Here is a 26829-nt window from a genome sequence, read left to right on the forward strand (position 1 = left end):
TATTTCATATAATGATATTATTTATGGAATTATTTGTATGATAGATTTGTAATCACCAAAGTGATCAAATCTTTAAGTTTTATTTAATTCCAGATTACTGATAAATTTTATTCCAATTACCTATAGAATGGATGCTAAATTATGAAGTATATGGATAAATGGAAATTCATTATTATAGGGCATTATGGATCACCCAAAGGTTGATTAGTTGTCCTTATAATTAATGGATATGATTGTTGGTAGTGGGTATGTGTTATTAGTTTTTGCTTGTATATCCAAAGATAACAAGTGTTTCTAGTTAATGCATATATCTTACCAAATAAAGTTAATACTATTAGCATCATTATGTTTTGTGTATTAATGGATCTCCCAAAGGAGAACATTAGTATACATAGAATGTTTTCTGAATCTGTATAGTATGTTTAGTTTATGACTCAAAGTATTAACGTTAAGCATGTGTGATCAAGTATTGTTCCTGTATCTTTATGTGAATGAGCATAGCAAGTAATATTAAGTCTGCTCTTTCCAAAACTGATGGTGCAAAAGAATTTATGAAATTTGTGGAAGAGCGCTCCCAAACTACTGATAAGTCTCTTGTTGGGACATTAATGAGTATATTAACCACCATGGAATTTGATGGTTCTCGTACTATGCACGAACATGTCATTAAAATGACTTATATTGCGGCAAGACTTAAGTCTATTGGATCTGGTACTCTTTATGATGGATTATATAGATTGAATTTCGATAAGCTATATGCTGAAACTCTTATGACCTCGCATCATAATGTTGGCACTAAACGAAGTTTGGTGAATGAATGTTCTGCTTTCTTGTGGCACAAACGTTTGGGACATATTTCCAAGGAAAGAATGGAGAGATTGGTAAAGTATGAAATACTTCCAAGTTTGGATTTTACTGATCTGAATGTATGTGTGGATTGTATTAAAGGCAAACAAACAAAACACACAAAGAAGGGAGCCACAAGAAGTACTCAGCTTCTTGAAATTATACACACTGATATATGTGGACCTTTTGATGCAAGTTCTTTCAATAAAGAAAGGTATTTTATCACCTTTATTGATGATTTTTCACGTTATGGTTATGTTTATTTACTGCATGAAAAATTGCAAGCGGTGAATGCCTTGGAAGTTTATATAAATGAAGTGGAAAGGCAATTAGACAGAAAGGTGGAAATTTTCAGGTCAGATAAAGGTGGTGAATATTATGGAAAGTATGATGAAAGTGGACAACACCCTGGTCCGTTTGCTAAGTTCCTTGAGAAACGTCGTATTTGTGCTCAATACACAATGCTAGGTACACCACAACAAAATGGTATTTAGAAAGGCGTAATCAAACCTTAATGGATATGGTTAGGAGCATGTTAAGTAAGTCAACTGTACCTGTTTCATTGTGGATGTATGTTTTAAAAACTGCCATGTATCTGTTGAACAGGGTTCCTAGTAAAGCAGTTCAAAAGACACCTTTTGAATTATGGACAGGAAGGAAACCCAGTTTGAGACACTTGCATGTTTGGGGATGTCAGGCAGAAGTCAGAATATACAATCCGCAAGAGAAGAAATTGGATGCAAGAACAATCAGTGGATATTTCATTGGTTATCCAGCAAAGTCAAAAGGGTATATGTTTTACTGTCCTACCCATAGCACAAGAATTGTTGAATCTGGAAATGCACGGTTCATTGAAAATGGTGAAACCAGTGGGAGTGATACTTCACAAAATGTGGAGATTAAGGAAGTTAGAGTACAAGTTCCTTTAGCTAGTACCTTTACTTCAAGTATTGTTGTTCCTAATGTAGTTGAGTCACTCAACGATGAAGAAGAAGAACAAATTAATGATCATGAAGAAAACAATGAACCTGTAGTAGAACAACCACAAGAAATAGTATTAAGAAGATCTCAAAGAGAAAGAAAATCTGCTGTTTCGAATGATTATGTGGTTTATCTACAAGAGTTAGAAAATGACTTAAGTATTGATAATGATCCAGTTTCATTTTCAGACGCCGTCAATGATGATAATTCTGATAAGTGGTTAGATGCCATGAAAGATGAGCTTAAATCAATGGCACAGAATGATGTATGGGACCTTATAGAATTGCCAGAAGGATGCAAGAGAGTCGGGTGTAAATGGGTCTTTAAGACTAAACGTGACTCTCATGGCAATATCGAACGTTACAAGGCCCGACTTGTTGCCAAAGGTTTTACTCAAAAGGATGGCATTGATTATAAGGAGACATTTTCACCTGTTTCTAAGAAAGATTCCTTTAGAATTATCATGGCATTAGTAGCTCATTATGATCTTAAGTTGCATCAGATGGATGTCAAAACTGCTTTTCTGAATGGGGATTTAGAAGAGGATGTTTATATGGACCAACTAGTGGGGTTCATTGAAAAAGGAAAGGAACACATGGTGTGTAAACTTAAGAAATCAATATACGGGCTTAAACAGGCTTCTAGGCAATGGTATCTTAAGTTTAATGATACTATTGTGTCCTTTGGGTTTAAGGAAAACATCGTTGATCGGTGTATATATCTGAAGGTCAGTGGGAGCAAGTTTATATTCTTGATTTTGTATGTTGATGATATCTTGCTTGCAACTAATGATCTTGGTCTATTAAGTGAGACTAAGAAGTTTCTCTCTAATAAATTTGAGATGAAAGATATGGGTGAGGCATACTATGTGATAGGAATTGAAATATTCCGTGACAGATCACAAGGACTGTTAGGTTTGTCTCAGAAAGCATATATTAATAAAGTTTTAGAGAGATTCAGAATGGATAAATGTTCGACATCTCCTGTTCCAATACAGAAAGGAGACAAATTTAGTCTCATGCAATGTCCAAAGAATGACTTGGAACGGAAACAGATGGAGAATATACCTTATGCATCTATTGTTGGGAGTTTAATGTATGCTCAAACTTGTACACGACCAGATATTAGTTTTGCAGTTGGTATGCTTGGTAGATACCAGAGTAATCCAGGATTGGATCATTGGAAAGCTGCAAAGAAAGTTTTAAGATACTTGCAAGGAACGAAGGATCACATGCTTACTTATAAAAGATCTGATCATCTTGAGGTGATTGGATATACAGATTCAGATTTTGCTGGCTGTGTGGATACACGAAAGTCTACATTTGGTTATGTGTATCTTTTAGCCGGATGAGCGATTTCATGGAAAAGTGCGAAGCAGTCAGTCATCGCTGCGTCCACTATGGAGGCTGAATTTGTGGCATGCTTTGAGGCCACAGTTCAGGCTAATTGGTTGCGGAATTTTATTTCAGGACTTGGAATTGTTGACAGTATTGCCAAGCCGCTGAAAATTTATTGTGATAACTCCGCAACAGTCTTCTTTTCTAAAAACGACAAGTATTCCAAAGGTGCTAAACATATGGAATTGAAATACTTTGCCGTTAAAGAAGAAGTTCAGAAACATAAAGTGTCAATAGAACATATTAGCACTAATCTTATGATTGCTGACCCTTTAACAAAAGGGTTACCGCCCAAAACATTTACTGGTCATGTTGTAAATATGGGCATTATGTCTACTAGTGAATTATGAATGTTGTTAATGCTTATTTGACACTCTGAGCTCATTGATAAATAAAGTTTCTGAAATTTATGTTGTTTTCTACTTTATGTATATGCATGCAAATTATGTTATTATGGTGTAGAAAACAAATTATGTTGTTATTGATGACAATGACATTATGTTTGAACCTATTATGGATTTCTCACTATAAAGTCATATTAAGGAGAAAGAATGATATAGTAGTACATGGAAGGAAATGTGTTGATTCAAATGACATGTAACCGCCATGACTCTTATTATTTCTGTATTCTTGATTATGAATAATGATAGAACCAATTTATGTAAGGCCTTTTAAATGCGCATTTATGTAATTATTAAATCATGAAAGTATTATAACTCATATGAGTCAAGTGGGAGAATGTAAGAAATTATGTAAATTAATTTCTATAAAGTGACTCACATGACTTAGAGTTTGGGCTTTGGACCCAAATATGATTTAATAATAATAATAGAATAAAGGCTCATTGGTTAATGTGAGAAATATATATATATATGATGATATACCTAATGAAAACCTACATCTGATGGAGATTGGGTACTAAAGCTATAAGGTTCTGTCTCTGCAAATAATAGTTGTCTCACTGTTAACCATCACGAAAGTGTGAGACAAGAACGGAATTGCAAGAGATAGATTGGGATAAAGGAGATAAAGTAACTGCTCAATTAGGATCACTCATGGATCAAGGTAAGTGCCTATTTCTTCTTCCCTTTATGTTTTGTGTGAGAATCATGATATGATAAAATCTATATGTGAACACATTATTGTATGTGTTCAATTTACGTTTATTCATGTTTTAACTTACATGCAACAATGAGATCACATAAGCTTTGAGTAAAATGTCATATGTACCGGTACGCACCGACCGACCGACCGGATGCACACCGACCGACCGACCGGATGCACAATAAATGTAAGGGCATTTATGTAACAAGCTAAGGTGGTTAAGATACACCTCCGAAGAATAAGGAATATGCGTTTAAAGAAGATATGTTCCCCGGGTATTCCGGAGCACGACTGGCAAGACATATCCATAACCACCCTGAGCCCAAGGGACAAAAAGCCCATTAGGCACCCTATAAATACTGTGCTCAAGCCAGAGAAAGGTACGTACTTGAGCGTCGGAGTGCCTTCGCAGGTACCCTCCCCGCCCGACCGAAGGAGACACCAAGAAGGAACGACCAACTGAAGGAGACACCAAAAAGGAACGACCGACCTAAGGAGAAGAACATCGACACGTCAACAATCTCATTACGTCAACCGACCGTGCTGGGCCCCATTTCTCCAAACAGGTACATCATATATTATGTTTTAAAAGTTGTTGGATTATACAATTAGTCTCCCACATAAATCTTGAAGTAAAGTTTAAGTAATAAAAAATATGACAGGTAATATATATGTTTAACCAAACCAAATATCCTTCTCTAAAATTCATCTGATCACACAAGTAAAGTAGTAAAAGAATTATCTAAACGAAATGATATCATTCAAAACAATGTACACAATATATATTAAAATTACATTATAAAAAAGATAAATTACAATTCTTTATTTTTCAATTGCGTTCAAAGTTTATTAATAAACAAATTTAATATTTTTTTACATATTGTTTCGTGACAAAAGTAAGATTAATAAAAAAAATGGAATTTAAATTTGTTTGATAAAGTTTAAAAAAGAAAGAAAACTAAACTAATGAAATAATTATTGAATGAGAAAGTAAATTAAATATATATTTCAAATCCAAAACTATTAAGATATACAAATTATTTTTAGAAATTTCTCGTTTCATGTCAAAAATGATTAAATACGAGTGTTTTAATTTCCTATGTGGTAAGTGGAATCAACTAAAAATGTTTTCGAAATTTGAGTTTTAAGATTCGATTTTGATTTTCTTTAACAAAATAGCTTACTCTTCATTATATAGATGTTGTTATGGTATTTTTCAACACACAATTACTCACTTTATACATTGTTTTGGATATGAGAGGATAAGAAGGAATAAAAATATAGTAGAAATTGTGATTATTTGGATGAAGAAAACTAAATAAATTATGAAAAATTATAAATAATTTGATTAATATAATAAATTTTAAAAAAATTATAAAATAATATTATAATTTAATTTCAATGATTGGTGCAGTGCACACAATTAATTCTATTTTTTTTTATATATTTACAATTTTTTTTCTTGTTTTTGTCTTATACAATTCTAAGATGATATAATCTTTATATTATTGTCATAATTTAAATTTCTCCTAATTTATTTTCTAGTTATATCCAAAAGAAAGGTCAAAGTAACGAAAAAAAAAATATCAAATGATTTTGTTTGTTAAAATTCGATAGGTACGTCCTAACCTCTGTATGTGTAATCAATCATTCAATACACTCTGTTCTTTCTTTTCTAATCTTTTTTTTTAGATTATTTGAATAAAAAATATTTTAAACTGCTTGCTACTTTTCACCATCACATGGGACTGGTTAGAAAACTCTTTTTCTACTTCTTGTGAAGAAAAGTTCTATTTTTTTAAGTAGATATTTATTTATTTTAAGGATATACATATGTAATTTGTACTTTTATAAAAAGGATAAGTAAATAAATAAATTAAATTAAAGTATGTTCATCTAAAAAATAAAAACTTAGATAAAATATGTGAACTAATTTATATAAATTAGTTTACATATAAATTATTTTTAGTTTACGCTTTTTTTTAAAAGCCAGTAATGACCATGCTTTTTTAACAATTCTGTAGCATGGTGATTCATGAATGTTATTCTATTTAGTAATTTCATATCTCACCTAACAACAACATCATATATATTAAAGAGCCAAAACAAAAATTTGCAATAAAAAAAGGAAAAAAATAATGTATTTATATTTATATTTATATGTAAAGTTAGTTCAGCAAACAATGTCGGCAATAGTAAAATCAACTCTTATACAATATATTTAGATGAAAGTTGTTTACAATAATATTATTTTACTAAAGTACAATTGTATGGATAAAATATAAGTGTGATTTATAATTTATTGTCAAATGTATGAGAATTATATTATTAATATTTAATTTTATATTTGAGTTCCTATTTAAACACACTATTTTAATCTTAAATTAGAGTCGATCATCGAATTTAAAATATTATCTATTTTTTAAATAAGGAGTTTTATCACAATTTTGTACTTATACAACATATTAATAAATTAAAAAAATATAAATTATTTTTAATTAATTAAAAGTTAAAAAAATAAATTTTTGATTTTTATAAATAACATCAATATTTCAATCTTAAGTTTGTTAAGATGATTGCTATAGTCAATCACTAAATACAAGATATTGTGCATTTTAAAATTGAAAATTTGATTTTATTTTTAAAAAATATATAAAAAGTTTAAGAAAATATATTTAAATTACTTCTTTAATGTAAAACTGAAAAAAAAAATATCACTTTTCTAATACTATAAAAAAAATGAAAGTGAAGTATATAAGATGGTAGTTATGGACATAATTATGAGATCAACTTCCCCACCCCTTTTGTTAGATAGAAGACAACTCACAATAACTTTACAACCATCTTCTCCCCCATTTTTATAACAGCAAATTAATTCACGATTTGACAAGAAAAGTATTTATTAAAAATAATTTATTGAATTTTTCAATAAATATTAATTATTAAATTATTCATATTGATAATATAGTGTATATATTATCTATTGAACATGTTATAAATCAATGATCGTGGTGGAAAATAATTATTAATTAATTTTGAATGCAAACAAAGTATATATATTACAAAGAAATACAAATTAAATTTTAAATCTCAATATTTTTTATAAAATAATACTTTAAGTTTTAATTTTATCTTAAATACATCCTTAAACTTTATCTTTATTCTCAAATAGATACTGTAAACTTTAATATCATTTCAATTTATCTTAAACTTTACGTTCTTATAAATAGACAGCTGTAACTCAATTTCATGTTAAATGTCAATCATGCATTGTTTTTTTTTCTTAGTCTTTTCTTAAAATTTATTTTTTCATGTTTTGAAATATAATAAAAAAATACGAAATTGGAAAATAAATAAATAGATCTTGATTTAATATTTTAGTTATAAGTTTTTTCAAGTAAATTTTTATTAAGCTTCAATGTTTGTAAAAGTTATTAATAAAAATAAAACTAATCAAAATATTAACATTTAAAATAATGAAATTGTTGTGGTTTTTACTTTATTAATATTTTAATTCGAATTTAATATAAGAGACTATTTATAAGGGGATAAATTTTAGAAGTAATTAATATTAAATTGAAATTAAAATATTTATACAGAAAAAAGATAAATTTAAAGTTTTGTTGGAACAAGATCAAAGTTTAAAAATCTATTTTTTAAAGTAAATGTTAAAAAAAATAAAAATGAATTGATTTTTTTTTTAAAAAGGTACTTATAAAAAGATAAACTTTAAGGAGATTAAATGCATTTTTATCTAGAAAATACAGGTGCTGATAAGTTGACTAATTTTGAATTTATTCATAGAGAATCTTTTCATTAGTATAATAGGCTATCATGTAGTATGTTCTTAAAATTCTTTATAAATAAGTATAATTTATCTATGTATCGTTTTTGTTAATACATGAATTTTGGTCTAGTCTCTCATATTTTTGTATTTTTTTTTAATAATATTTTTTTTATGCGATGACAAATCATTGTTATTATTTGAAGTGTCAGCATAGTTAAGATGTCAAGTTAAATAATAATGACTAACATAAAAAATTTTATTTAAAAAAAATGCATTTTTATCTTAATAATATGAAAGATAAATTTTTTTTTATAAACCAGCTTTAAAATTATCAAATTTAAAGTGTAAAGATTCTGTCGTAGATAGTTTGTATTCTTATATATTCTTAATTCTTAGTAAATCCACAGATTAATCTTGTGTATAAATTTCTGAGGACAGTCTGAACTTTTATAGCAGAAATGCAACGGTATGTTCCTCGTATTTTCTGTTGAATATTTCTGTTGCAGGCATGCTCAGAAAACTGATAACTACTGACATGAGTTATGGAATGAAAATATATTAAGTGTTTTTATTTTTTATTTTGAAAGTGGATAAACACTATAAAAACCATACAACAAGCTTATATATGCTTTGGTATTCCGATATTGATTACTCTTTGCAAGTGAAAAAGGAGAAAACATAAAGTAACAGAAGATGCAGGTGAAGAAATTCATGGTTTCTTAGTACTTGGTTGCATTTTACGCGATAACCATGACTCAGAAGGTGACTTGGGCAGTGGTGGAAGCAACACGGCTCTGCGGCACAGACCAAAGGGCCATCCCTCGCAGTGACAAAACTCCTCAATCACTGAACGTCTCCAATGCTTGGACTGGTGAAGGTCGTTGAAGCTCGAACATCGTGAAAGGTTTGTCTTCACAGAATAGAATGCTGACCCACTGGGAGAACTCGAACAGCGCGAGAAACAACTTTTGACAGACAAAAACTCTTCTCCTTCGTCGTTTTTTTCATCACCCTCCGCCCTTTTCTGCGGTGCCACTGCCTCCGTCACGAAAAGTTCTTTCGTTGCAGGAGAGTATACCCAGGAAAAGCTGTGTCTCAACACGCTTGCCTTGAGCTTCTGTTTCTCCATTGTGCGGCTTATCACTGCTGAGATAAACACCTGTAAACGAAGGAAACAACAATCAACCATGGTATGTGATTTTGTTTCAGATTAAAAGGTTATAGAATGATTTTTACCATTAATATATTTACTTTTAAAATAAAAGCACTTAATCACAAATACTTTATTTCAAAATCACAATCACGTTTCTGCGCTCAAATAAACACACACTTACTTCTTGTTCTTCGTCAAAATCGCTCACTGGGTACTCATCCTCAAAACTTGAAGTTGAAAGCCGTGCACCAAAAGTTTGGCAACTGGAAAATACTTCCTTAAGAGTTGCAACAATGTATTTGCATATCTTGGGTTGATTTGGTGAGTCCTCATGGTAGAAGACACCCATGTGGAAATTTATGCATCATTTTTGTCAGATAGGAAAAGATCACACACATATATAAGGTACTGACAATTCTCTGGATTTGATGTTTGAATCGACCTGCTTCATTGATAGTGGCCCAGCAGCGTACTGGGAGCCGTAAAAAGTTCTCTGTTCTTTAAGGTTAAGACAAACATAAAATGGCCTAAAGACATTTTAACTAATGGCAATAATATTCAATTTAGGATTCAAATGTTTATTTGACAAGGGTAAGTGATTTGGTTGGAAGATTTTTGTATGCACTAGGAATTTTGTATCATGTCAACAAGTAAGTATATGACATATATGACGTCTTTTTTAGCGTATTATGCCTGTGGTACACATAAGAAGTCTCCACCAGGTAACTTTCAACTATTTGTTTTATTTCTGAGCCTAGAGATAGTGATTAATGAGTGTTACACTTTAAGTTAAAGTCATCGTTAATGGGACGTGCTACCGAATAAATATCCAATTGAAGTTATATATCGGGAAAAAACCAGAAAGGGACTACACCTTGGTGACATGTTAAACTAAATTACCCTATGATATGCCTTGAAATTGGCTCACATGGTATGATGATTTTTATCAGAAAAGGACTTCAAGGAAAATAAAGGAAAATTATGTGATGTTATCATATCCGACTCACAATGAATCGTTTGCTGTAAAAAGTATGTGGTTTGTACTGGAAAAAAGAAAAATTATGTCAAGAATTTGGTTCGTTGAATTTAAGGCAACAATTAACTATGGATCAGATTCTGCCTAGTCTGAATTGATGAACTTTAAAGCATTAATATGGGCCGAAGAGGATACAGATTCTGTCCTTTAATTGCTGGTTTTCTTCCATGAGTTTTTGCAGCAAGGAGTTAACTTTGTACCGGTCAAATATTGCATATTTATGCGAGTATTCTAAGAGTTTTAAATAAAGTTTCACATTGAGTAAATAACAAAAGAAAAGTTTGATTTTTAAAATCATAAAAATATTTTATCTAGGAATGATAGGATTAGTTCTTTACTTTGTCCACAAGTTTTATCTGATTCTACCTTATTTTTATAGACCACTTTCTGATAATTATGCTTAGAGTGCTTAATTGGTAGTTTCTTTTCTCACCATTTAAATATTTCTTTTCATTGTGTTACGTTTGAGAAACATTAAACTAAAAACAGTGAGATAAGTAAAAAGTGTATCTGACAAACATAAGATAATGACTAAGTCTAAGTCGTTATTATTCATCGTGAGAGATAATGACTAATCTTGGACACACATAGGTAAGTAATCCCCTTTCAAAATAGTAAATTGTATAATCAACTAAAATTATACAGGTTTAAATTGTATATATTTTAATAAATGAGAAATATAAGACTTAATTACATTCGTAGTTTGTTTTCTAAATGTTGAATTTGTGTTCTTGATCGGCAAAATTTAATGTATAACACTATGTTAGTTAAAGCCACAGTGGTTGTTGAACAGTTAAGCCTAAGCAGCTTAAGTTGCACACTAAACCCAAGTAGGGAAAATAAACGAATATGGTAGACTTAAGGACCACATTTAACTCCCGATGAACTAGAAGTATATAGATTTAAACTAAGGTAACATGACAAACTTTAGCTCCAATCCTAACCCATTTTGACGGATATAAGCGGGGTGGTATAAATATAACAAAGCATTTTCCTTTTAGAGAATATAACTTAAATGAAACAAGTAATCAGTTATTAATTACCTCTTGTGTTTGGTAGTATTTTAATCTTATTGAGTTGAGAAAACAAAGTGGGTAATATATAATGACTACGACTACATGTGATATACATATACATTTTATCGTACACGTATAAATGAAAGTATGATGACGATGACTAGAAAGGAAGGGAAGTGGAGAGAACAGTTTGATGAATCAACACGGGAGGAACAAGAATGATACTGTGAGTATGATTCCGAAGTCCCACAGACACAATGAATAATGTTATTAGATGGCTTACAACAAAACAACTTCCTCATCGGTTAAAAGTCACCTTTCCTCAGTGTTTTAGACCCGATCTTCGTGGAAAACCTTTGGCACTCAGGCGAGTCTGTCAAAAACCGCATTTTGACCAAAACCAAGTCCTAAATGACCATTGGGAAAATTCTTTGTTCCCCAGTTCATTTCCTACACAAAAAAAAACATGTTGAAGAATAGTGGTATATAATACACGATCATGTTTGAGCTCTTCTGACGGTAGCTCTGGTTGATAACGTTACATTTGGTGTTTGGTTATTGGACTCATGAACTAGTAATACCAGAGACCCATGGAACGATCACCGGTGCAGAAGGGTGTGAATTTCGATACCATTCAGGGTACTTATCCTTAAAATTTAATCGAGGTTTCTCAGCCTGGATCCAAATAATAAATTAGAGTACATTAGCCAGGTGAGGAGGGCAAATAAAGGATCAAAAGGAAATATTTTAAACCAGACAATATATGAAAACTCAATAGTATTTTCCTAAATCAGATAATAAAAGTATCAACAGCTAGAATAGGGTAGAACTTACATATTTCAGCCAACATTCCTGATGTTTGTGCTGGTAAATATCTGGAGAATGACACCCAAACTCAGATGGGCAATAAACCCAGATATTGCATTTCTTGTCACCTTCTTTGGCATGTTTAGCATGATCCAAGCAAGCTTGACAGCAATCAGCTGCACTATCCTTGTGGTGTGTAAGACCCCATCTTACTGCAGAACCATCATAATCTGTATGAAGTTCGGCATGGCACTCAGGTGAAAGGGGCCTGCCAGGAAGAACCTCCTCCTCTGGAGAGAATGTATACTTGGTAAGTCCAAAGAATAAATCTGTGCAAGAAATATATATATATATATATATATATGTGTGTGTGTGTGTGTGTGTGTGTGTGTGTGTGTGCACACCACCAGATTCTATCATGGAACATGCTCTGTTAATTGATTCCTAAAAACCACTCAAGTGATGAATTTTCTAAAAACCAAATGCAGGCAATGCATATAAAGAAGACTACAATAGGAAAAAAAATGGATAGTACGACTGATATTACCAAACTCCTCTTCACCCTCAGGTTTGTCATCATGTTCTTCATTGGCAACTTGAGCAGGTATCCAAAGGCCAATTTCTTCACAAAACAAAGCCCAATCAGACTCCAGGGCTCTTACTAGTATACCTAGGAAGTTGAAATAACATTATGAACAAGGTGTCAAAGATTTGTAAAGCATCCATTACCAAATTGCAAAGAACAATATCTTAAAAGTTCCACAATAGAAAATCAATTTTCATACCAGCTTCTTCGTGAGGGATGGTTGAATTGGAATTCACAAGAGCCAACTTGACTTCTTCCAGTTTTCCCTTGCGCCAATTCTCAACTACTTCTGTATTGATGAAAATGTAATATCACCAAAATGCATATATGAGTTGTGTTACAAATGAATTAGGACAAAGATTACTTCCAAATTCTTTAAACTTTTCATTTACATAACACCACCAAACTTAATGTCCAAAACAGAGTAGCTTATAATTCATTAAACAGGAGGAATAGACTCGTCATTCTTAGAATGAACCTTTTTCCTCAGCTGCCCACATCCCTTTGGATACATTATGAAATGAATGATTATACACAAATCTTCACAACATAAATTTACATGCTACGTTACTTCACAAATCTCCTTTATCTTCACAATGCCTTATTTTTACTTAAAAAGACAATTAAATTGGAGGATGGGCTCCAAGATCAAACACATTGCAAAGCTTTTCAAGATTTCTATATCGGGGAGATCCAGTCATCAGAAGTGGAAAAAGTACAGAACAAAGAGAAAAGAGAGTATAAAACTATTGTATTGAAAGTTTCTAGAATAATGGACTTATTTACAAAATCTTAAATTTATTTAAAACAAAATTATACCTGAGTAACATGCGTCAAAATTAATGATACACTACCAAAATATATAAAACAAGAAGCATTTAATTATATTCTTATTGTTGCTTAAATTTTAGAAAGATTAACACAAACATTGTATACTGATGACGTATCAATTGGATTAGTAAAAATCATATTCAAATAGAAGGGAGAAAACAACAAAGAGATCTTCACCAATAAGCCACGAGCTAATAACATGAGAACTTGGCATCACCTTCAACTCAACCTCAATACTATAAGTTTGTGGGTCTTTTTAATTTATGTTATTCAACTTGTCCATTTCTACACAATGCGAGACTTCAACTCTATTTAAACTCCAACAATTTACCCCTCAAGTGTGATATAGTACTCATTTGAGTCAGTTATCAAGATGAACCATTGGCTCTGATACCACTTGTTGGGCAATTTGAGAGAGAACACGAGCCAACACAACAAAAGAATTTGACATCACTTCAATCCAAAACATTAATGTTATAAGTTTCAGTTTTTCTTGCTTATAGGTTACTCAATTTGCCAATTTCCACATAATGTGAGATTTTATCTCATACTTGAATTCCAACATGATGAAGGAGTGTTAAGTTTCACATCACTATAAAGAGATCCCCCAGCTAAAACTAAATATGGAATTTTTTCATGTTCCTTCCTTTTCATATCTAAAGTTATAATAGAATCTTCATTCTCATAGATTACCACAATTATAACTTAGCATAGGACTTACTATTGCAAAAGAGGAGTGCATGAGAAGGACTGATCTAGGTTAACAGTAAAAAAACAAGAACTTCAATGCAATTCCTTATTTTTCATCCAACTCCTTAGAATGAAAAGTAAGATACAGCTATAAGACCAGCAGTTGGTGCAGTAATGTCGTAATAACGAAGTGAGCACAGGAGACTGGCAATTGATTGCAAAAACTAAAAAGTTCAGTAAGGAGATTGAAAACGCAATTCATAACTGAAAAGCCAAATGCCAGAGTTGTAGTAAGACAGCCTCAGGCAACAAGAAATTAGAGTGCAAATCCTATCTCATGTCAGCTTAGCAAGAATATAAACACGATACTTAATAACAAGTGTTATCAATTCAATACGAAAAATGCTTTATGCTCAACAATGTTTATACTTACAGATGTAGAAAAAAAAGGATTCGTATCCAAAAAATTTATAAGCATACACTCACCTCGTTCCTTGGCAATATCTGTGCTACTGGAATTCAAGCCCCTTAGTCTCTGCAAGATCTCATCAATTATGTTCTGTTTCAAATGCTTGGGCAACTCAACCGCCACAGTTTCACTCGAAAACTCCCCCTCTAAAGCCTTCACCTTTTTGCACAACGATTTCACAACGTTAACTTCAGCTAGCGTAAAATGGAAGCAGATAAAGGGTTCAACCTTCTTACCCACTTAATTAACTCCACGGGTTTAAATTCCCTGCGGATTTGCATTGACTCTTCCATTTTCCGAATCTGATCTGGGTTATACAAAGCAACTGCAAAAAGACACAATAATCAAAACCCATGCAGCAACCGCTTCCACTATTGCTAAAAGGAAGAAAAATCGCTGGAAGTAACTTACCGTTGCGGGAAACGTTACCGGAATATATATAAAGAGAAGCATAAAGAGAGCGAAGAACGTAGAGAGCAACGGCAATGTTGAAGAAGCAAACTAAGAGAGTGGTTTTCTTGTAGGAAAAGACCCACTTCCCTCTCGCCATATTCCTCTCTCCCTCTCTTCTTCATCCCACCATTGCAAACTTCCTCCTTTTTATGGGGAAAAGCCTTCTCCAACTACTTTAATCTGAGATCGAAGAATCGAACAAAACCTCAAGTGACAAGCCTGCGCCACCAATTAGCGATTTGCTTTTGTTATTGGACGGAGAATTTGTTGAATTTTATTTTAAAAATTTTGGGATTTTGGGTTCTCTATTGTTCGGCGGTGATCTCTCTGATACCTAAGCCATAGTACGCTTTTTGTCTGAGGTGGTTGGATGAGTTGGGAATTAGACGGAACACCTAATCATTTCGGTGATTCCGCGATTTTTGATGGTGGTCCTGCTAAACTACGCACAACATTTTTTTACTAACGTGCGCCTTCTTTTCAAATTAAATTCTATTTCCCTATGTATTATATAATAAGTTTTTAAGGAAAATTGATTTTTTTTATTTATATTTTTTAAATTTTCGAAGTTAATATATTTCTATTTCAGTTACTTTACTTCTATTTTGAAAAAAAAATTAATAAATAATTAATTGAAAAAAGTATATAACGTTTTTATTAGTTAGATTGAAAAACCTTGTTATATAGGAACAGATACTTTGTATTATTTGATTTTTTATAACCAGTTAATCAACAACAAAATATCAAACAAAGAAACAAAAAATCATCAAATAATATCCATAAAAATCACAAAAATATAATTTATAACAAAAATGAAAGAAAATAAACTAAAGAAGAAAAATAATATTTCTGACAAACTTTTTTATCAATAAAGCCTAATAATCCCTTTTCCTTGTTAATTGTTGTCATTATCCATTGAGTTAAATTTGTAATATTATATAGAAACTTATTTGCTATTTGATTTAGCCATTAACTTCCTTTAACGGGTTATGTTTTAGGTAGGTAATGCTACTTTTTTTTTATATAATAACAGTACAATCTTTAATACTATTATTTTAATATTTTTTATATCATTTAATTATAAATTTATTTTTTATTATATATAATTATATTTAAATCAATCATATCAAAGTTATACATAATTCTCAAACTATCATTTCTCATTTCTCTTTACGTAGTAGTTACAACTGGGCCTGACAATTTCTTTATGTACCTCCATGTCTGCAATCAAAGTCAAAATATTTAAAGTTGTGGTTTTTCTAAATCTGTATCTGGTTTCCCTTTTATTTGAATTGAAGATAAGTTATGATTGTTTTTAATTCAATTTGAAGGATGATGTTACCAATATTATGCAACTCCGTAGTTTTTTATTTTATGGATTTGCAAGCTTGTACACTAGCCTATATATTTTATACACTCTCTTTGTGTTTGTAAGGTTTTAATCCTATAACTCGTGCATAAACAGATTTATCTAATATCCTTACAAATACGAAAATTATATACTTGGTCATCAAAAGAAAAATCGGGTTGTAACTTTAATCATGCATATGCAATTTTGTAAGAAAGAAAATGTTCTCTTAGTGAGAGAGATGGAGATAATTATTATTTTTTTTTTTATCTGTCAAACATTTTTCTTCTTTTCTTTAGTTTATTAAACAAGTGTCTCTCCTTTAATCACTCTCACCACTCTTTCTTCACGGCTTTTCCTTCTTTCGTAAACTTTCAATCGGAATGGTACCTACAAAGGGTACTCTTACGCTCAAGTCAATTATCGGTATTTGGTACTCAGTGTAATTAATGAGCGATAATCATGTACATTTTTCTTGAAACTCGTAACTATTTATATAATTATTATAGACTCGTTATTATTAGACCATATTATATCACCTAATGCTTAATCACTTTTTTTGCTTGCAAATCCATTGTTGTTTAATAGATTTGATAATGTTTGTAGGTACAAATTGAACACTAAGGCTCTGTTTGGATTAGGGAGAGGATCTGTGAGGATTTGAAATAGTGGATGTGTGAGGAAAGTGTGAAGAAAGTGAGGGTGTTTGGATTGGGGTATGTTAGGGTGAATATGTGAGAAAAGTTTATAGGAATTTGTGAGTGATGTGATGGTTGTGAGAGAATTTTAATTTTTTTAAAGGTGTGAAATGTTACTTTACAGAGTTACCCTTGTCTATTAAAAAAACTAATAATAAAATGAGTTGTTTTTTTTTTAAATAAACAACTTTCACATATTTCGTATATTTAAAAATTATAAAAAAATATGTTAAATGTAAATATGTATAATATAAAAATTATAATTAGAAAAAAAATTGTATTCAACAAATTAAATAAAAACAAAATTTCAAATAATTTAATATGTGCTATAAAATTGAAAAATAAATCAAATCTTATATAAATAAAAAATATTATTTTTTAAAATTAAAAACCCTGTAGTAATGAAAAATAAAAAATATTAAAAAAACATATAACGTAATTAAAAATATAAAAAAAATCATAAAAAATTATAATAAATAAACTATAACTCATAAACATAATAACTATACATAGAAATATATTAATATAAACACAACAACAAATTAAATAAAAACATAACTTCAAATAATTTCTTTAAATATTAAACATATACTATAAAATTAAAAAATAAATCACATTTTATATAAATAGAAAGTTACTAATTTTTAATATTAAAAAACCTCACAATAAAGCAATCTAAAAAATACTACAACAATAAAAATATACCTTAATTAACCATAGAAAAAGATTTCATAAAAAAATATAATAAAAAATAAGGATAAAATAAAATGAAAAGTCTTTAGTATTGGTGATGCTCATGATCCAACCCAAGTAATATTTTTAATGTTAATTAGATATAGTATATTCTTTTCTTTAAACAAAACTAAATCCAACCACATTTAATAAAATATCTTATTAGAACTTGAAAAATAGGTATAACCTGATTTACTCTAATAACTAATATATAAATAGAAGATTTTATTTAACTATATTTTTTTTACACTGGTTTATCATTATTTACATAATTTATATTTTATAAAATAATAAACAAACTTAAAACTTCCTTAAAACTTATGATGAATTGTTTCTTTATTTTAAATATTACATATATATATATATATTAAACATCGTACAATAAAAAATTTAAATACTAATACATTCAAATGAAGCACTATGACATATTTAAATGAGTGCAAATTTGAAAATAAGGGATGCTGACATGGCTTTCCCTCTACATTTCTTCATTTTAAGAGGAGAGAATATCTACTGTTCACAGGTATATCCTCTTCCTCTCTTCCTCACACAACCATAGATCCAAATAACTAATAACCCCTCACTTCTTTGCCTGTAAACAGTACATCCATAGAAGCAAACACGAGGTAAGATTTCCAACTCTCATCCTATATCAACCGGTACAAAAAGAAATTTATAAAAAAAAATCATGCATGTAATAACAACTACGTCATTGAGAAAGTAGAAAAGGACGTAAAACATGCAAAACATTGTTAATTGAGAGATAAATAAAAAACCTAACCCTTGGAATGAAGAGAAAGGTAACGTTGGAGGGATAAGGACAACCATCATCAAACTCTACTCGTATTTATCTTCAAGTTTCCTCATCTCCTACTCAACAAATCCAAAAAAGCAAATATATAAAAATATTACTCAAAATTATTTTATGGGTTGAGGCAATACGGGACAAGCAATGTGGTGAGTATTAGGAATCCATAGTTTGATATACTTTTTAAAACATTTTTACATTGTCAATTAAAATTTATTATCATCTATAAAGCTAAGCGAGTACGAAGTTCATTCAAGGAATTTTATTTACAATTTAAAGACATTTAATACATTTTAATCAATGATAAACAATATATACAAAAATTAATAAATTTTAAAGTTAGGTTTTGAAATGATATGAATTGAATTTAAACACGAGAATACATTCATAAGATGAAGATTAGATTGCTGAATCATAAATATATATTTTAAACAATTTATGAAATAAAATACTTGTTCTTTTACCGATTCTAACATGCTGATTACATTGAATAATTGATTCTAGACGCTGTTGTGAAGTGTAAGTGGTAAGCAATCCCAAATCTTCTAAAACGTGTTCACACAAATATTGTATTTTTGTTTTTTTATTGAAATATTATTAGAGACTTTTTTATATGAGATTAATAGTTGTTTGTATCTATAAATAGACTAACATAGGTTATTTAAAATTATAAAATTAATTTTAAACTTAGTCAGTAAAGACAAATTTAAATAATAATAATAATTGTGTTGATAATATCTGTGGTGAAGGTTTCTGACTTTATGAGTGAATTCCAAATCCCGTTTTCTATGCCACGAGTTGTGGACAAGGCTACAGACCTAATAAGAAAAGTGGGTGAAGCAATTACCAATAGAAAATGTTCTTCTTCTGTGTTGCGATCTTCGAAGGAGGAGCGTGAGCTCAAGCACACAACACCACTTACCTCTGCTTGAGACAACCTTACTTCGCTTTTTCCAAGTTCCAACAACGGTTTTGTTTTTCCCGCGCCATATTGTCGTAAACTAAGAGAAAGCTTGAATTGCGCCTGCCTGTCTTATTCTCAAGTAAACCTTTTCTATTTCTTCTTTGATTTTGTGCAAATTTGGAATTGAGTTTCTCCATTTAGTTAGTTCTCTGGAAATTGAATGTTGGGAGCTCTGTGGCTTTTGCCATGGTAGGATTAAGAAGAAGAAGAAGAAGAAGAATGTGGGGATTTGGTGGTAGATATTACTGGGGGAGAAAGGTGGCTTCTGAGAAAGCTGATGGGATAGTTGTGGTGTTTGCATGGATGTCAAGCGAGGAGAAGCACTTGATGAAATACGTGGACCTCTACTCCTCTGTGGGATGGAATTCACTCGTTTGCCATTCTCAATTTCTGAATATGTGAGTTCTAAACTTAATTCGCTATTGGATGCCCCTCAATTATGTTATATGCTAATCATCGTTCTAGTCACAAACATTCATAAATGATCACAGAGTTGTGAGAAGACAGGATTTGATTCCTGAAGCATGTGGTGATAGCTTTTCTATCCACTTTTGTTATCCTTGTGTAAATATTTTGTCACAATTTCATCTATTACTCCACAGTTTAGCCTCTAAAATGTACTTTAGAGAAGTCAAATCGAAGAAGGAAGGCTTTGTCACGGCCAAACTCACCTATTTCTTGTTCAATTGTGTCAAGTAATGGATACGAATTCCACCCTTTAAAATATCTCCCCACTTAGTAAGAAAACCACTCATGAATGACTAATTAATTACCCTCTTCCACCAAACATACTGTGTCTTGCTGTCTTAGCATAGATGGGATTAGGGACTAAAGAGCAATGGCGGCAAGAGGATACATAGTGCAAACGGTATCGGCGAGGTAGTAACAGCTCCAAAACTAAATTATAAAGCAGGAATTGGCGCCACTAAAACCTTATTATACAATAGTGGGGATGCCAAGTGAGCATTTCAAGACAAATGTTTTCAAAGCAGAAGAGGAATGAGATTTTCCCAGATAAGCATTACTGTTGTGAACTATTAGTACCTGGCCATAAGGTTTACTCGTATAGTTGAAACTTCAAGCCTGATCAACATTTATGCTTTAGAAAAATATAACGTGGGGGAGAGGGGGTTCCTTCTGTCCAGTGTAGCTGCTTTTTGGTTGCTGATGGGACCACCACACGTAATGAGCTGGAGTTATGCCGTGTCTTTATATGGAAGGGGTTTTTATTGCAATTGTTGAATGTTTGATTGAGCTGATTGTTATGCTAAAACCACAGCTTTTGTTTGACAAATCACATGGTCAAAGTTGTAGCTGTTTATTTGCATTTTAGTTGTTTTTCTTTTTTATTGGACGTGTGCAAACTTTGTTTCATTTTTTTCTTTAATTATTTAAAAGGGTGGTTAATCTTCCAACATTCAAATCTCTTCTTTAATGGGTTTACTAGGGGCGTGATAAACTAATGTTAAGTTGCGGAAATTATTTTACTGAAAGTCAAAGGTTTAGTCGTTATGTAAAATGATCTGCAGGTGCCTTGCGATTTTATTAATTTTCATGAGAGATGGTGCCATTGATACTTTGGTTCTTTGCACATCTCAATCTCAATGTATACTAAAAGATGATTATAATATTGCTATTATTTGCAGGTTCTTCCCTGAGAAAGCCACAATTCTTGCTGTTGATATTCTTAATGAACTTGTTGAGGTAAGTTTTACTGTAGTCTTCTTTTTCTCTGGTCAGTCAGCATGAATTTAGGTTAGCTGAAAGCTTCCTTTTTAATTTATTCTAAAGTGGTTTACATTTGGATGATCTTGATTAAGATTTGCAACAAAGTGAGTCTGGATTAGATAGAAAGCATTATTGTAACATGTTTTGTCCCTTTACATCTTCATTGTGTACAACCTTTGTAAAGGAGTATGAAATCAATTAAATTTATTTTCTTTTAATTTTAAACTACAGTTGAATTTGTAATATTTTTTAATTTAGTCAAAAGTCAATCCATTGGTTTCAAGCTTAAAAATACTGCATTTTATTCAACATACAGGTGCTGAAAATCAGGCATTGCCCCATTGTTTTTGCATCCTTTTCAGGCGGTGCCAAAGCTTGTATGTACAAGATTCTTCAGGTATTCTATTCTAGACTGATTTTTATGTTTTGACCAACATGCTATACAATCTCTTAGTTCTAACGTCTGATGACTCTGGTTTTTTGTCTTCCAGATAATTAATGGCAGTTCTGAAGCCCATAACATGGTATGTTTCTTTCCATTTGCAGTTCAGAGGACGGTTGAGTTACATAGACTATATAATTGATAAACTCATCCTTGTCTTAAATTTTTCAAAACATTTTAATTCGTGAAATGAGATTGAATCAAACCCTGCATTCTATGCTCCATGATGTAATTGATCATATATTCCCTTTCACCAAGTATTTTGGTCAAGTTCTTGTTACTTGGACTTATGATTGGGGACAGTAGTTTTTATCATTTTAAGTCTCCTGTTCACCCACCCACACACAAATACATGCTTACTAATAGTTTTTTTTTATCTTTTACTTTTTTCACCACTTATTTTCATGCCGCAGGATGACTACCAGCTAGTTAGAGAGTGTATTTCTGGCTATATTTATGATTCCAGTCCAGTTGATTTTACCAGTGATTTGGGTGTTCGATTTCTTCTACACCCAACTGTTTTAAAAGTCTCCCATCCACCAAGATTTGCTTCGTGGGTTGCAAATGGCATAGCATCTGGTCTTGATTCTCTTTTCCTCAGTAGATTTGAATCACAGCGAGCAGAATATTGGCAGACACTTTACTCCACCATTGTAAGTAGCTAAGAATCAGTAAACAAATTGACACTTTTTTTTCTTTTCTCAGGTCTCTCGAGTTATCTGCTTACCAAATAGTTATTTTTGCAGAATATGCAGGTCCCGTATCTCATTTTATGTTCAGAAAATGATGATCTTGCTCCTTTTCAAGTCGTTTCAAATTTTTTCCAAAGACTAAAGGACCTTGGTGGGGATGTAAAACTGTTAAAATGGAGTGCCTCTCCTCATGTAGGTCAGTATTTAGACTAATTTTTGGCATACTGGTACATGAATGAATTTTTAAGTTTATTCTTGACAAACATATAGTGTTGGACTGAAGAAATAAACATTGAATTATGAAATAGAAATAATTCGGCTTTTGGCCGAACTTGAGTACAGACATCAACAAACTGAGGGTTTCTCCTTAACAAAAGTTTCCTCGTTCAAACCATTGGAATTACCAATCTCATGTCTTAATTGCCCTGTAGTCTGTCATTGCCTATATATCACTCTATACCCGTCTGATGTGAACCGCTTGTAACATGATGTTGGCAGTTAAGGGTTGAAGTTAGGAGCAGTATTGTGTTATTATAATATGTTATAGAAAATAAGTTATCCTACTTTAGATGTTCTATATAAGAATTGAAAAATACCTTGAATAACAATTATTCATAAAAAATAACTGATGGTGGTAGTAATCTATTAGGGTGTATTTGGCAGCAGGGCATGTAAATTACGCAGGTGTCGTTATATGCATTTTGTTGAGAGAGGGTACTCTCTATTGGAGATTTTGTCTCTGGGATAGCAAGTTTGGTGCTGTATTGTATGTGATTTGTGTTATACATTATATTTTATTGGTTTATCAATTACTGTTTTATCATTTTAGTCCAACCTTCAATATAGGTGAAAACTGAGATCTTTGGAGACTATTGAGTTAATGATTTAATAATGATTCTCTGATCATATAGATTAGAAAAAATTGGTAGAGTGTGAAATGACGTGATGCAAGTGAATAAGAGGGTGGGATACATGGGAGAGAGGCTTCTCTGTGGGATGTTGAGGCTGTTTAGGAAGAGGGCATTGGAAGAATTAAGAGTTCCAATCATAAGGATGGAACAATAGATCAAGTGTCAGATTTGAATCTCCACGGTTTGGAAGAGTACCATATGACAGTTAATAAAGTGAAACAGACAGGTCAAGTATGGTGCGATCAACCATACACTGGTTCAATTTGTGAAGAAATTTCACTTGGGAGAAATAAAAAAAGGTTTGATAATCCATATGAGAATTAACAAAGTTGAATGTACACAGAGGAGTATATTGAGAAATAGGCTTCTTGGGAAGCAATATTTGGGTTACCATTTCATGAGAAGACTTTAACCAAATATTTAGTGCAGGATCCGTACTTTTAGCCTCACGTCCTGCCTTCACGGCATGCAATCGGCTAGAGATATTGAAATGGCCAAAATTCATCATGAGACTAGCAGTTACAGTTGCAGTCTAAATTGGCAGCAAGACATTATTGCATGGCCTTCAAAGTATGGAACAGGGTGGCAAAATTAGGATCAAATTTCTGTAACTGTTGCAGCTGAGCCGAATAGCAGTGGGAGAAATGTCTTCAAATCTGGTTTAGTGGCTTTAGATTTTTGCACAAAACAGTGACCTTACTTCCTCTTCCACCTCAACAGGGAGGAAGAATGAGATAGATCAAGGTATTTTGTGGAAAAAAGTAAGGAGCTGCACTATTTAACTTATCAGGCACTTACGGAGAGAAAAACCAAAGGTTTATGTTTCCAATATGGTGGAGAGAAATTCCGTCTTTTACACCTATGAGAGGGAAAACAGTTAACCTTGGTGCTTTTTGAAGACACTGAAGCACCAAATGAAGGAGAAGTAATGTTATTGAAGTGGAGGAAGAGAATAAGAAGAAGCTCTTCCCTACTCTCAGCCTTGGGGGCAAGGCAAGGTTGATTTTTCAGCTGGCGCTGGTTATGGGAACCAATAATAACTGTCATGAGCAGCTGTGTACTTTTGGATAAAAGTGTACTGTTAACTGTCACGTTCACAATTATGGGTGGTTACAATACGACTATTAATGTGTTGTTTGCATGTGATAAAAAATAAAATAGCATCCTGCATGTGCTATTCTGTATTGTTAGGACTAGAAACTGCTTTGATTCTAGAAAATAACAGATGACAGTTATACATTAGGGTTAGTAATTAGCAGAAGGTGTATTATTTGCAGTTTGTGAACGGAGAATGTTCTCTGTTGGATACATTTTGTCTTAGGGACAACAGGTATATAGTTGTATTGCATGTAATTTGTATTCAGCATTACATCATACGACTCACACCATAACCATAATTGTCTAATCCAAAATTAATGTAAAACTAACTTCCTCCTAATCACATAGTAGTTCAGAATTATAATGGTCTAATTCAGCACTTGGCCTTTCAAATACCTTGTAGCTCCTATTGTGATATTGTACTTTAAGATGTAACTGGTTACTATATCAAAGCTTTGTTAATGCTAGTTCCATGGTCAACATGATGACTATTCATTATGAGAATATATGCCATTTCATTATGAGAATATATGCGATTCTTTTGGTGTAAATACATGCCTTCTGCATCAAGCAATTTGGTGTAAACATTTTGCAAGCCTTCTGCTGCGCTGCATGCAGCTAGCTGATCCGTTATTTAGTTTTAGTTTTTTGCCTGCCTTGGATGAAACAACATTCATTTATGTGCAGTCTTTGAAAAGTAGGTAAATTCTTTAACCTTAAGATGAAATCTGCATTTTACATTCCAACACGAGTTTGCAGGGCTAGGTTGCACCCAAAGTTCCAATCACTTGAGTCTGCAAACTAAAATTATAAATGAGTTTGTTTCCCGTATTAAAACTGGTAGAGGCAATTAGTTTTGCTAAATGTGTGTACAAAAGGAAAAAATTGGTAATTTTTCATGGTATTTATGTAAAATTGGAATGATGAACCTACTAATTTTTAGTGCAGTGCCAGTTGCCGGGTAAAATTTTAAAATGAGTTTGTAGAGTAGGGATGAAAGTATTGAACTTGAATTGAATGTCACAGGTCATCTTCGGCATCATCCAATTGATTACAAAGCTGCTATCACTGAGATCCTTGGCAAGGCAGTTGCAACTTATCGTTGCAAAAGCAGTAGACAAGTTGAAGACGAGAAACTGGGTATAGAAGGAGCAAAAGATGAGATCACAGATCCGTTCTCAGAATCGAGGAAAGCAGCAACAACCTCAACTAGTTTCCAGGGTTTTGCTCTTGCTCCAAGTGATAGTTTGTCTTCTAGTTCAACGGAGTATTACGTGGGCAAAGATCTTGGCACCATAGCAGATGAACGCAAGGGAGGGTACATTCATCTTCCAAGCCGTCCGAGCATCAATGCACATGGGCTTCTTAGCCAAATATTGTTTGATGTTTGTGTGCCTAAGAATGTTGAGGATTGGGATATCAGGTCAAATTCGAAGAATGCTTTATCAACAGGTACAGGGAAGCATGTTCCATTTAATCCTATAAAATGCATGCGGCGTTCAAGGTTGTAAGATTGTTGACTGACAAATCCTCAGGTGGAGTTTTCTTCAAGGTTCAAATTTTTTGGGGATATGTAATGGGCACAAAAGATGTAAAGAGTATGTAAAGAGTATTACCTGAAATATGAGCCAAAAGGACTAACAGTTACCACCTTAGCTGTTCTTTAAGCACTGTGGACTTAAGTAATGTGATTAAGCAGCTTGTCTTTTTTTTTTTTAACGTAATTTGTACAGCTACTTCAACGGAAAAAAAAATGGTTTGACAGAGAATATAGTGGGAACTGTAATTGTAACCTTAAGTTCTGTTCATAAAGAAAGTAGTCCTAATCACTGCTTCTGAGTTCGTTAAGAATCAAGGTTGTTTGACGTCGTTGAATAAATGGAATGCTACTCGATCTCTTTGTCTATCAATAAGTTTTGTCATGTATTGCTGTGTATTAATGTCCATCATTCTTGTCCTACAGACCTCATCCTACCTCTTCATAGTACTATGTTAGTGATTGCAAAATACATAAATCAGACAATAATATAAATTGAGAGATTTGTTTTTATGTTTATAGTATATATGCTAGTTTGAATGCTCACTAGTTCAAACATTTGAAGCTCCAACATTTAATAAACTAAAAATCAAACAAATACATCATACTGATTTTTGGTTGAAAGTACAAGAAATATCTAAAAATTAATTTTAATTAGCAACTACTAAAATATAAGATTTCTATAATTTAAGCAATTTCTATAACCTACTACCAC

At 31.8% G+C, this 26829-nt stretch overlaps 3 protein-coding genes across 3 annotated transcripts; 1 reads left to right on the forward strand and 2 right to left on the reverse strand.

The window, feature by feature from the left end:
- Window positions 1–8658: 8658 nt before the first annotated feature.
- LOC137822898 (uncharacterized) lies at window positions 8659–9755 on the reverse strand. The gene is made up of 2 exons (XM_068627921.2): window positions 9450–9755; window positions 8659–9274 (listed from the first exon to the last, which is right to left on the reverse strand). Exons 1-2 carry the CDS (start codon window positions 9615–9617, stop codon window positions 8825–8827), a joined length of 618 nt encoding a protein of 205 aa, XP_068484022.1. The 5' UTR covers window positions 9618–9755; the 3' UTR covers window positions 8659–8824.
- Window positions 9756–11530: 1775 nt separating this feature from the next.
- Window positions 11531–15566, reverse strand: LOC137821523 (dimethylallyl, adenosine tRNA methylthiotransferase). The gene is made up of 7 exons (XM_068626150.2): window positions 15115–15566; window positions 14940–15028; window positions 14721–14862; window positions 12913–13002; window positions 12675–12797; window positions 12155–12417; window positions 11531–11995 (listed from the first exon to the last, which is right to left on the reverse strand). Exons 1-7 carry the CDS (start codon window positions 15251–15253, stop codon window positions 11885–11887), a joined length of 957 nt encoding a protein of 318 aa, XP_068482251.1. The 5' UTR covers window positions 15254–15566; the 3' UTR covers window positions 11531–11884.
- A 3916-nt stretch (window positions 15567–19482) lies between these two features.
- LOC137821522 (peptidase, S9A/B/C family, catalytic domain protein (Protein of unknown function DUF829, transmembrane 53)) lies at window positions 19483–26406 on the forward strand. The gene is made up of 8 exons (XM_068626149.2): window positions 19483–19785; window positions 19900–20104; window positions 21353–21410; window positions 21751–21831; window positions 21926–21958; window positions 22290–22529; window positions 22623–22764; window positions 25604–26406. Exons 2-8 carry the CDS (start codon window positions 19926–19928, stop codon window positions 26086–26088), a joined length of 1218 nt encoding a protein of 405 aa, XP_068482250.1. The 5' UTR covers window positions 19483–19785; window positions 19900–19925; the 3' UTR covers window positions 26089–26406.
- The last annotated feature ends 423 nt before the right edge of the window (window positions 26407–26829 follow it).

Source organism: Phaseolus vulgaris, chromosome 9 (assembly GCF_051622355.1).
Source record: "Phaseolus vulgaris cultivar YP4 chromosome 9, ASM5162235v1, whole genome shotgun sequence".
NCBI lineage: Eukaryota > Viridiplantae > Streptophyta > Magnoliopsida > Fabales > Fabaceae > Phaseolus > Phaseolus vulgaris.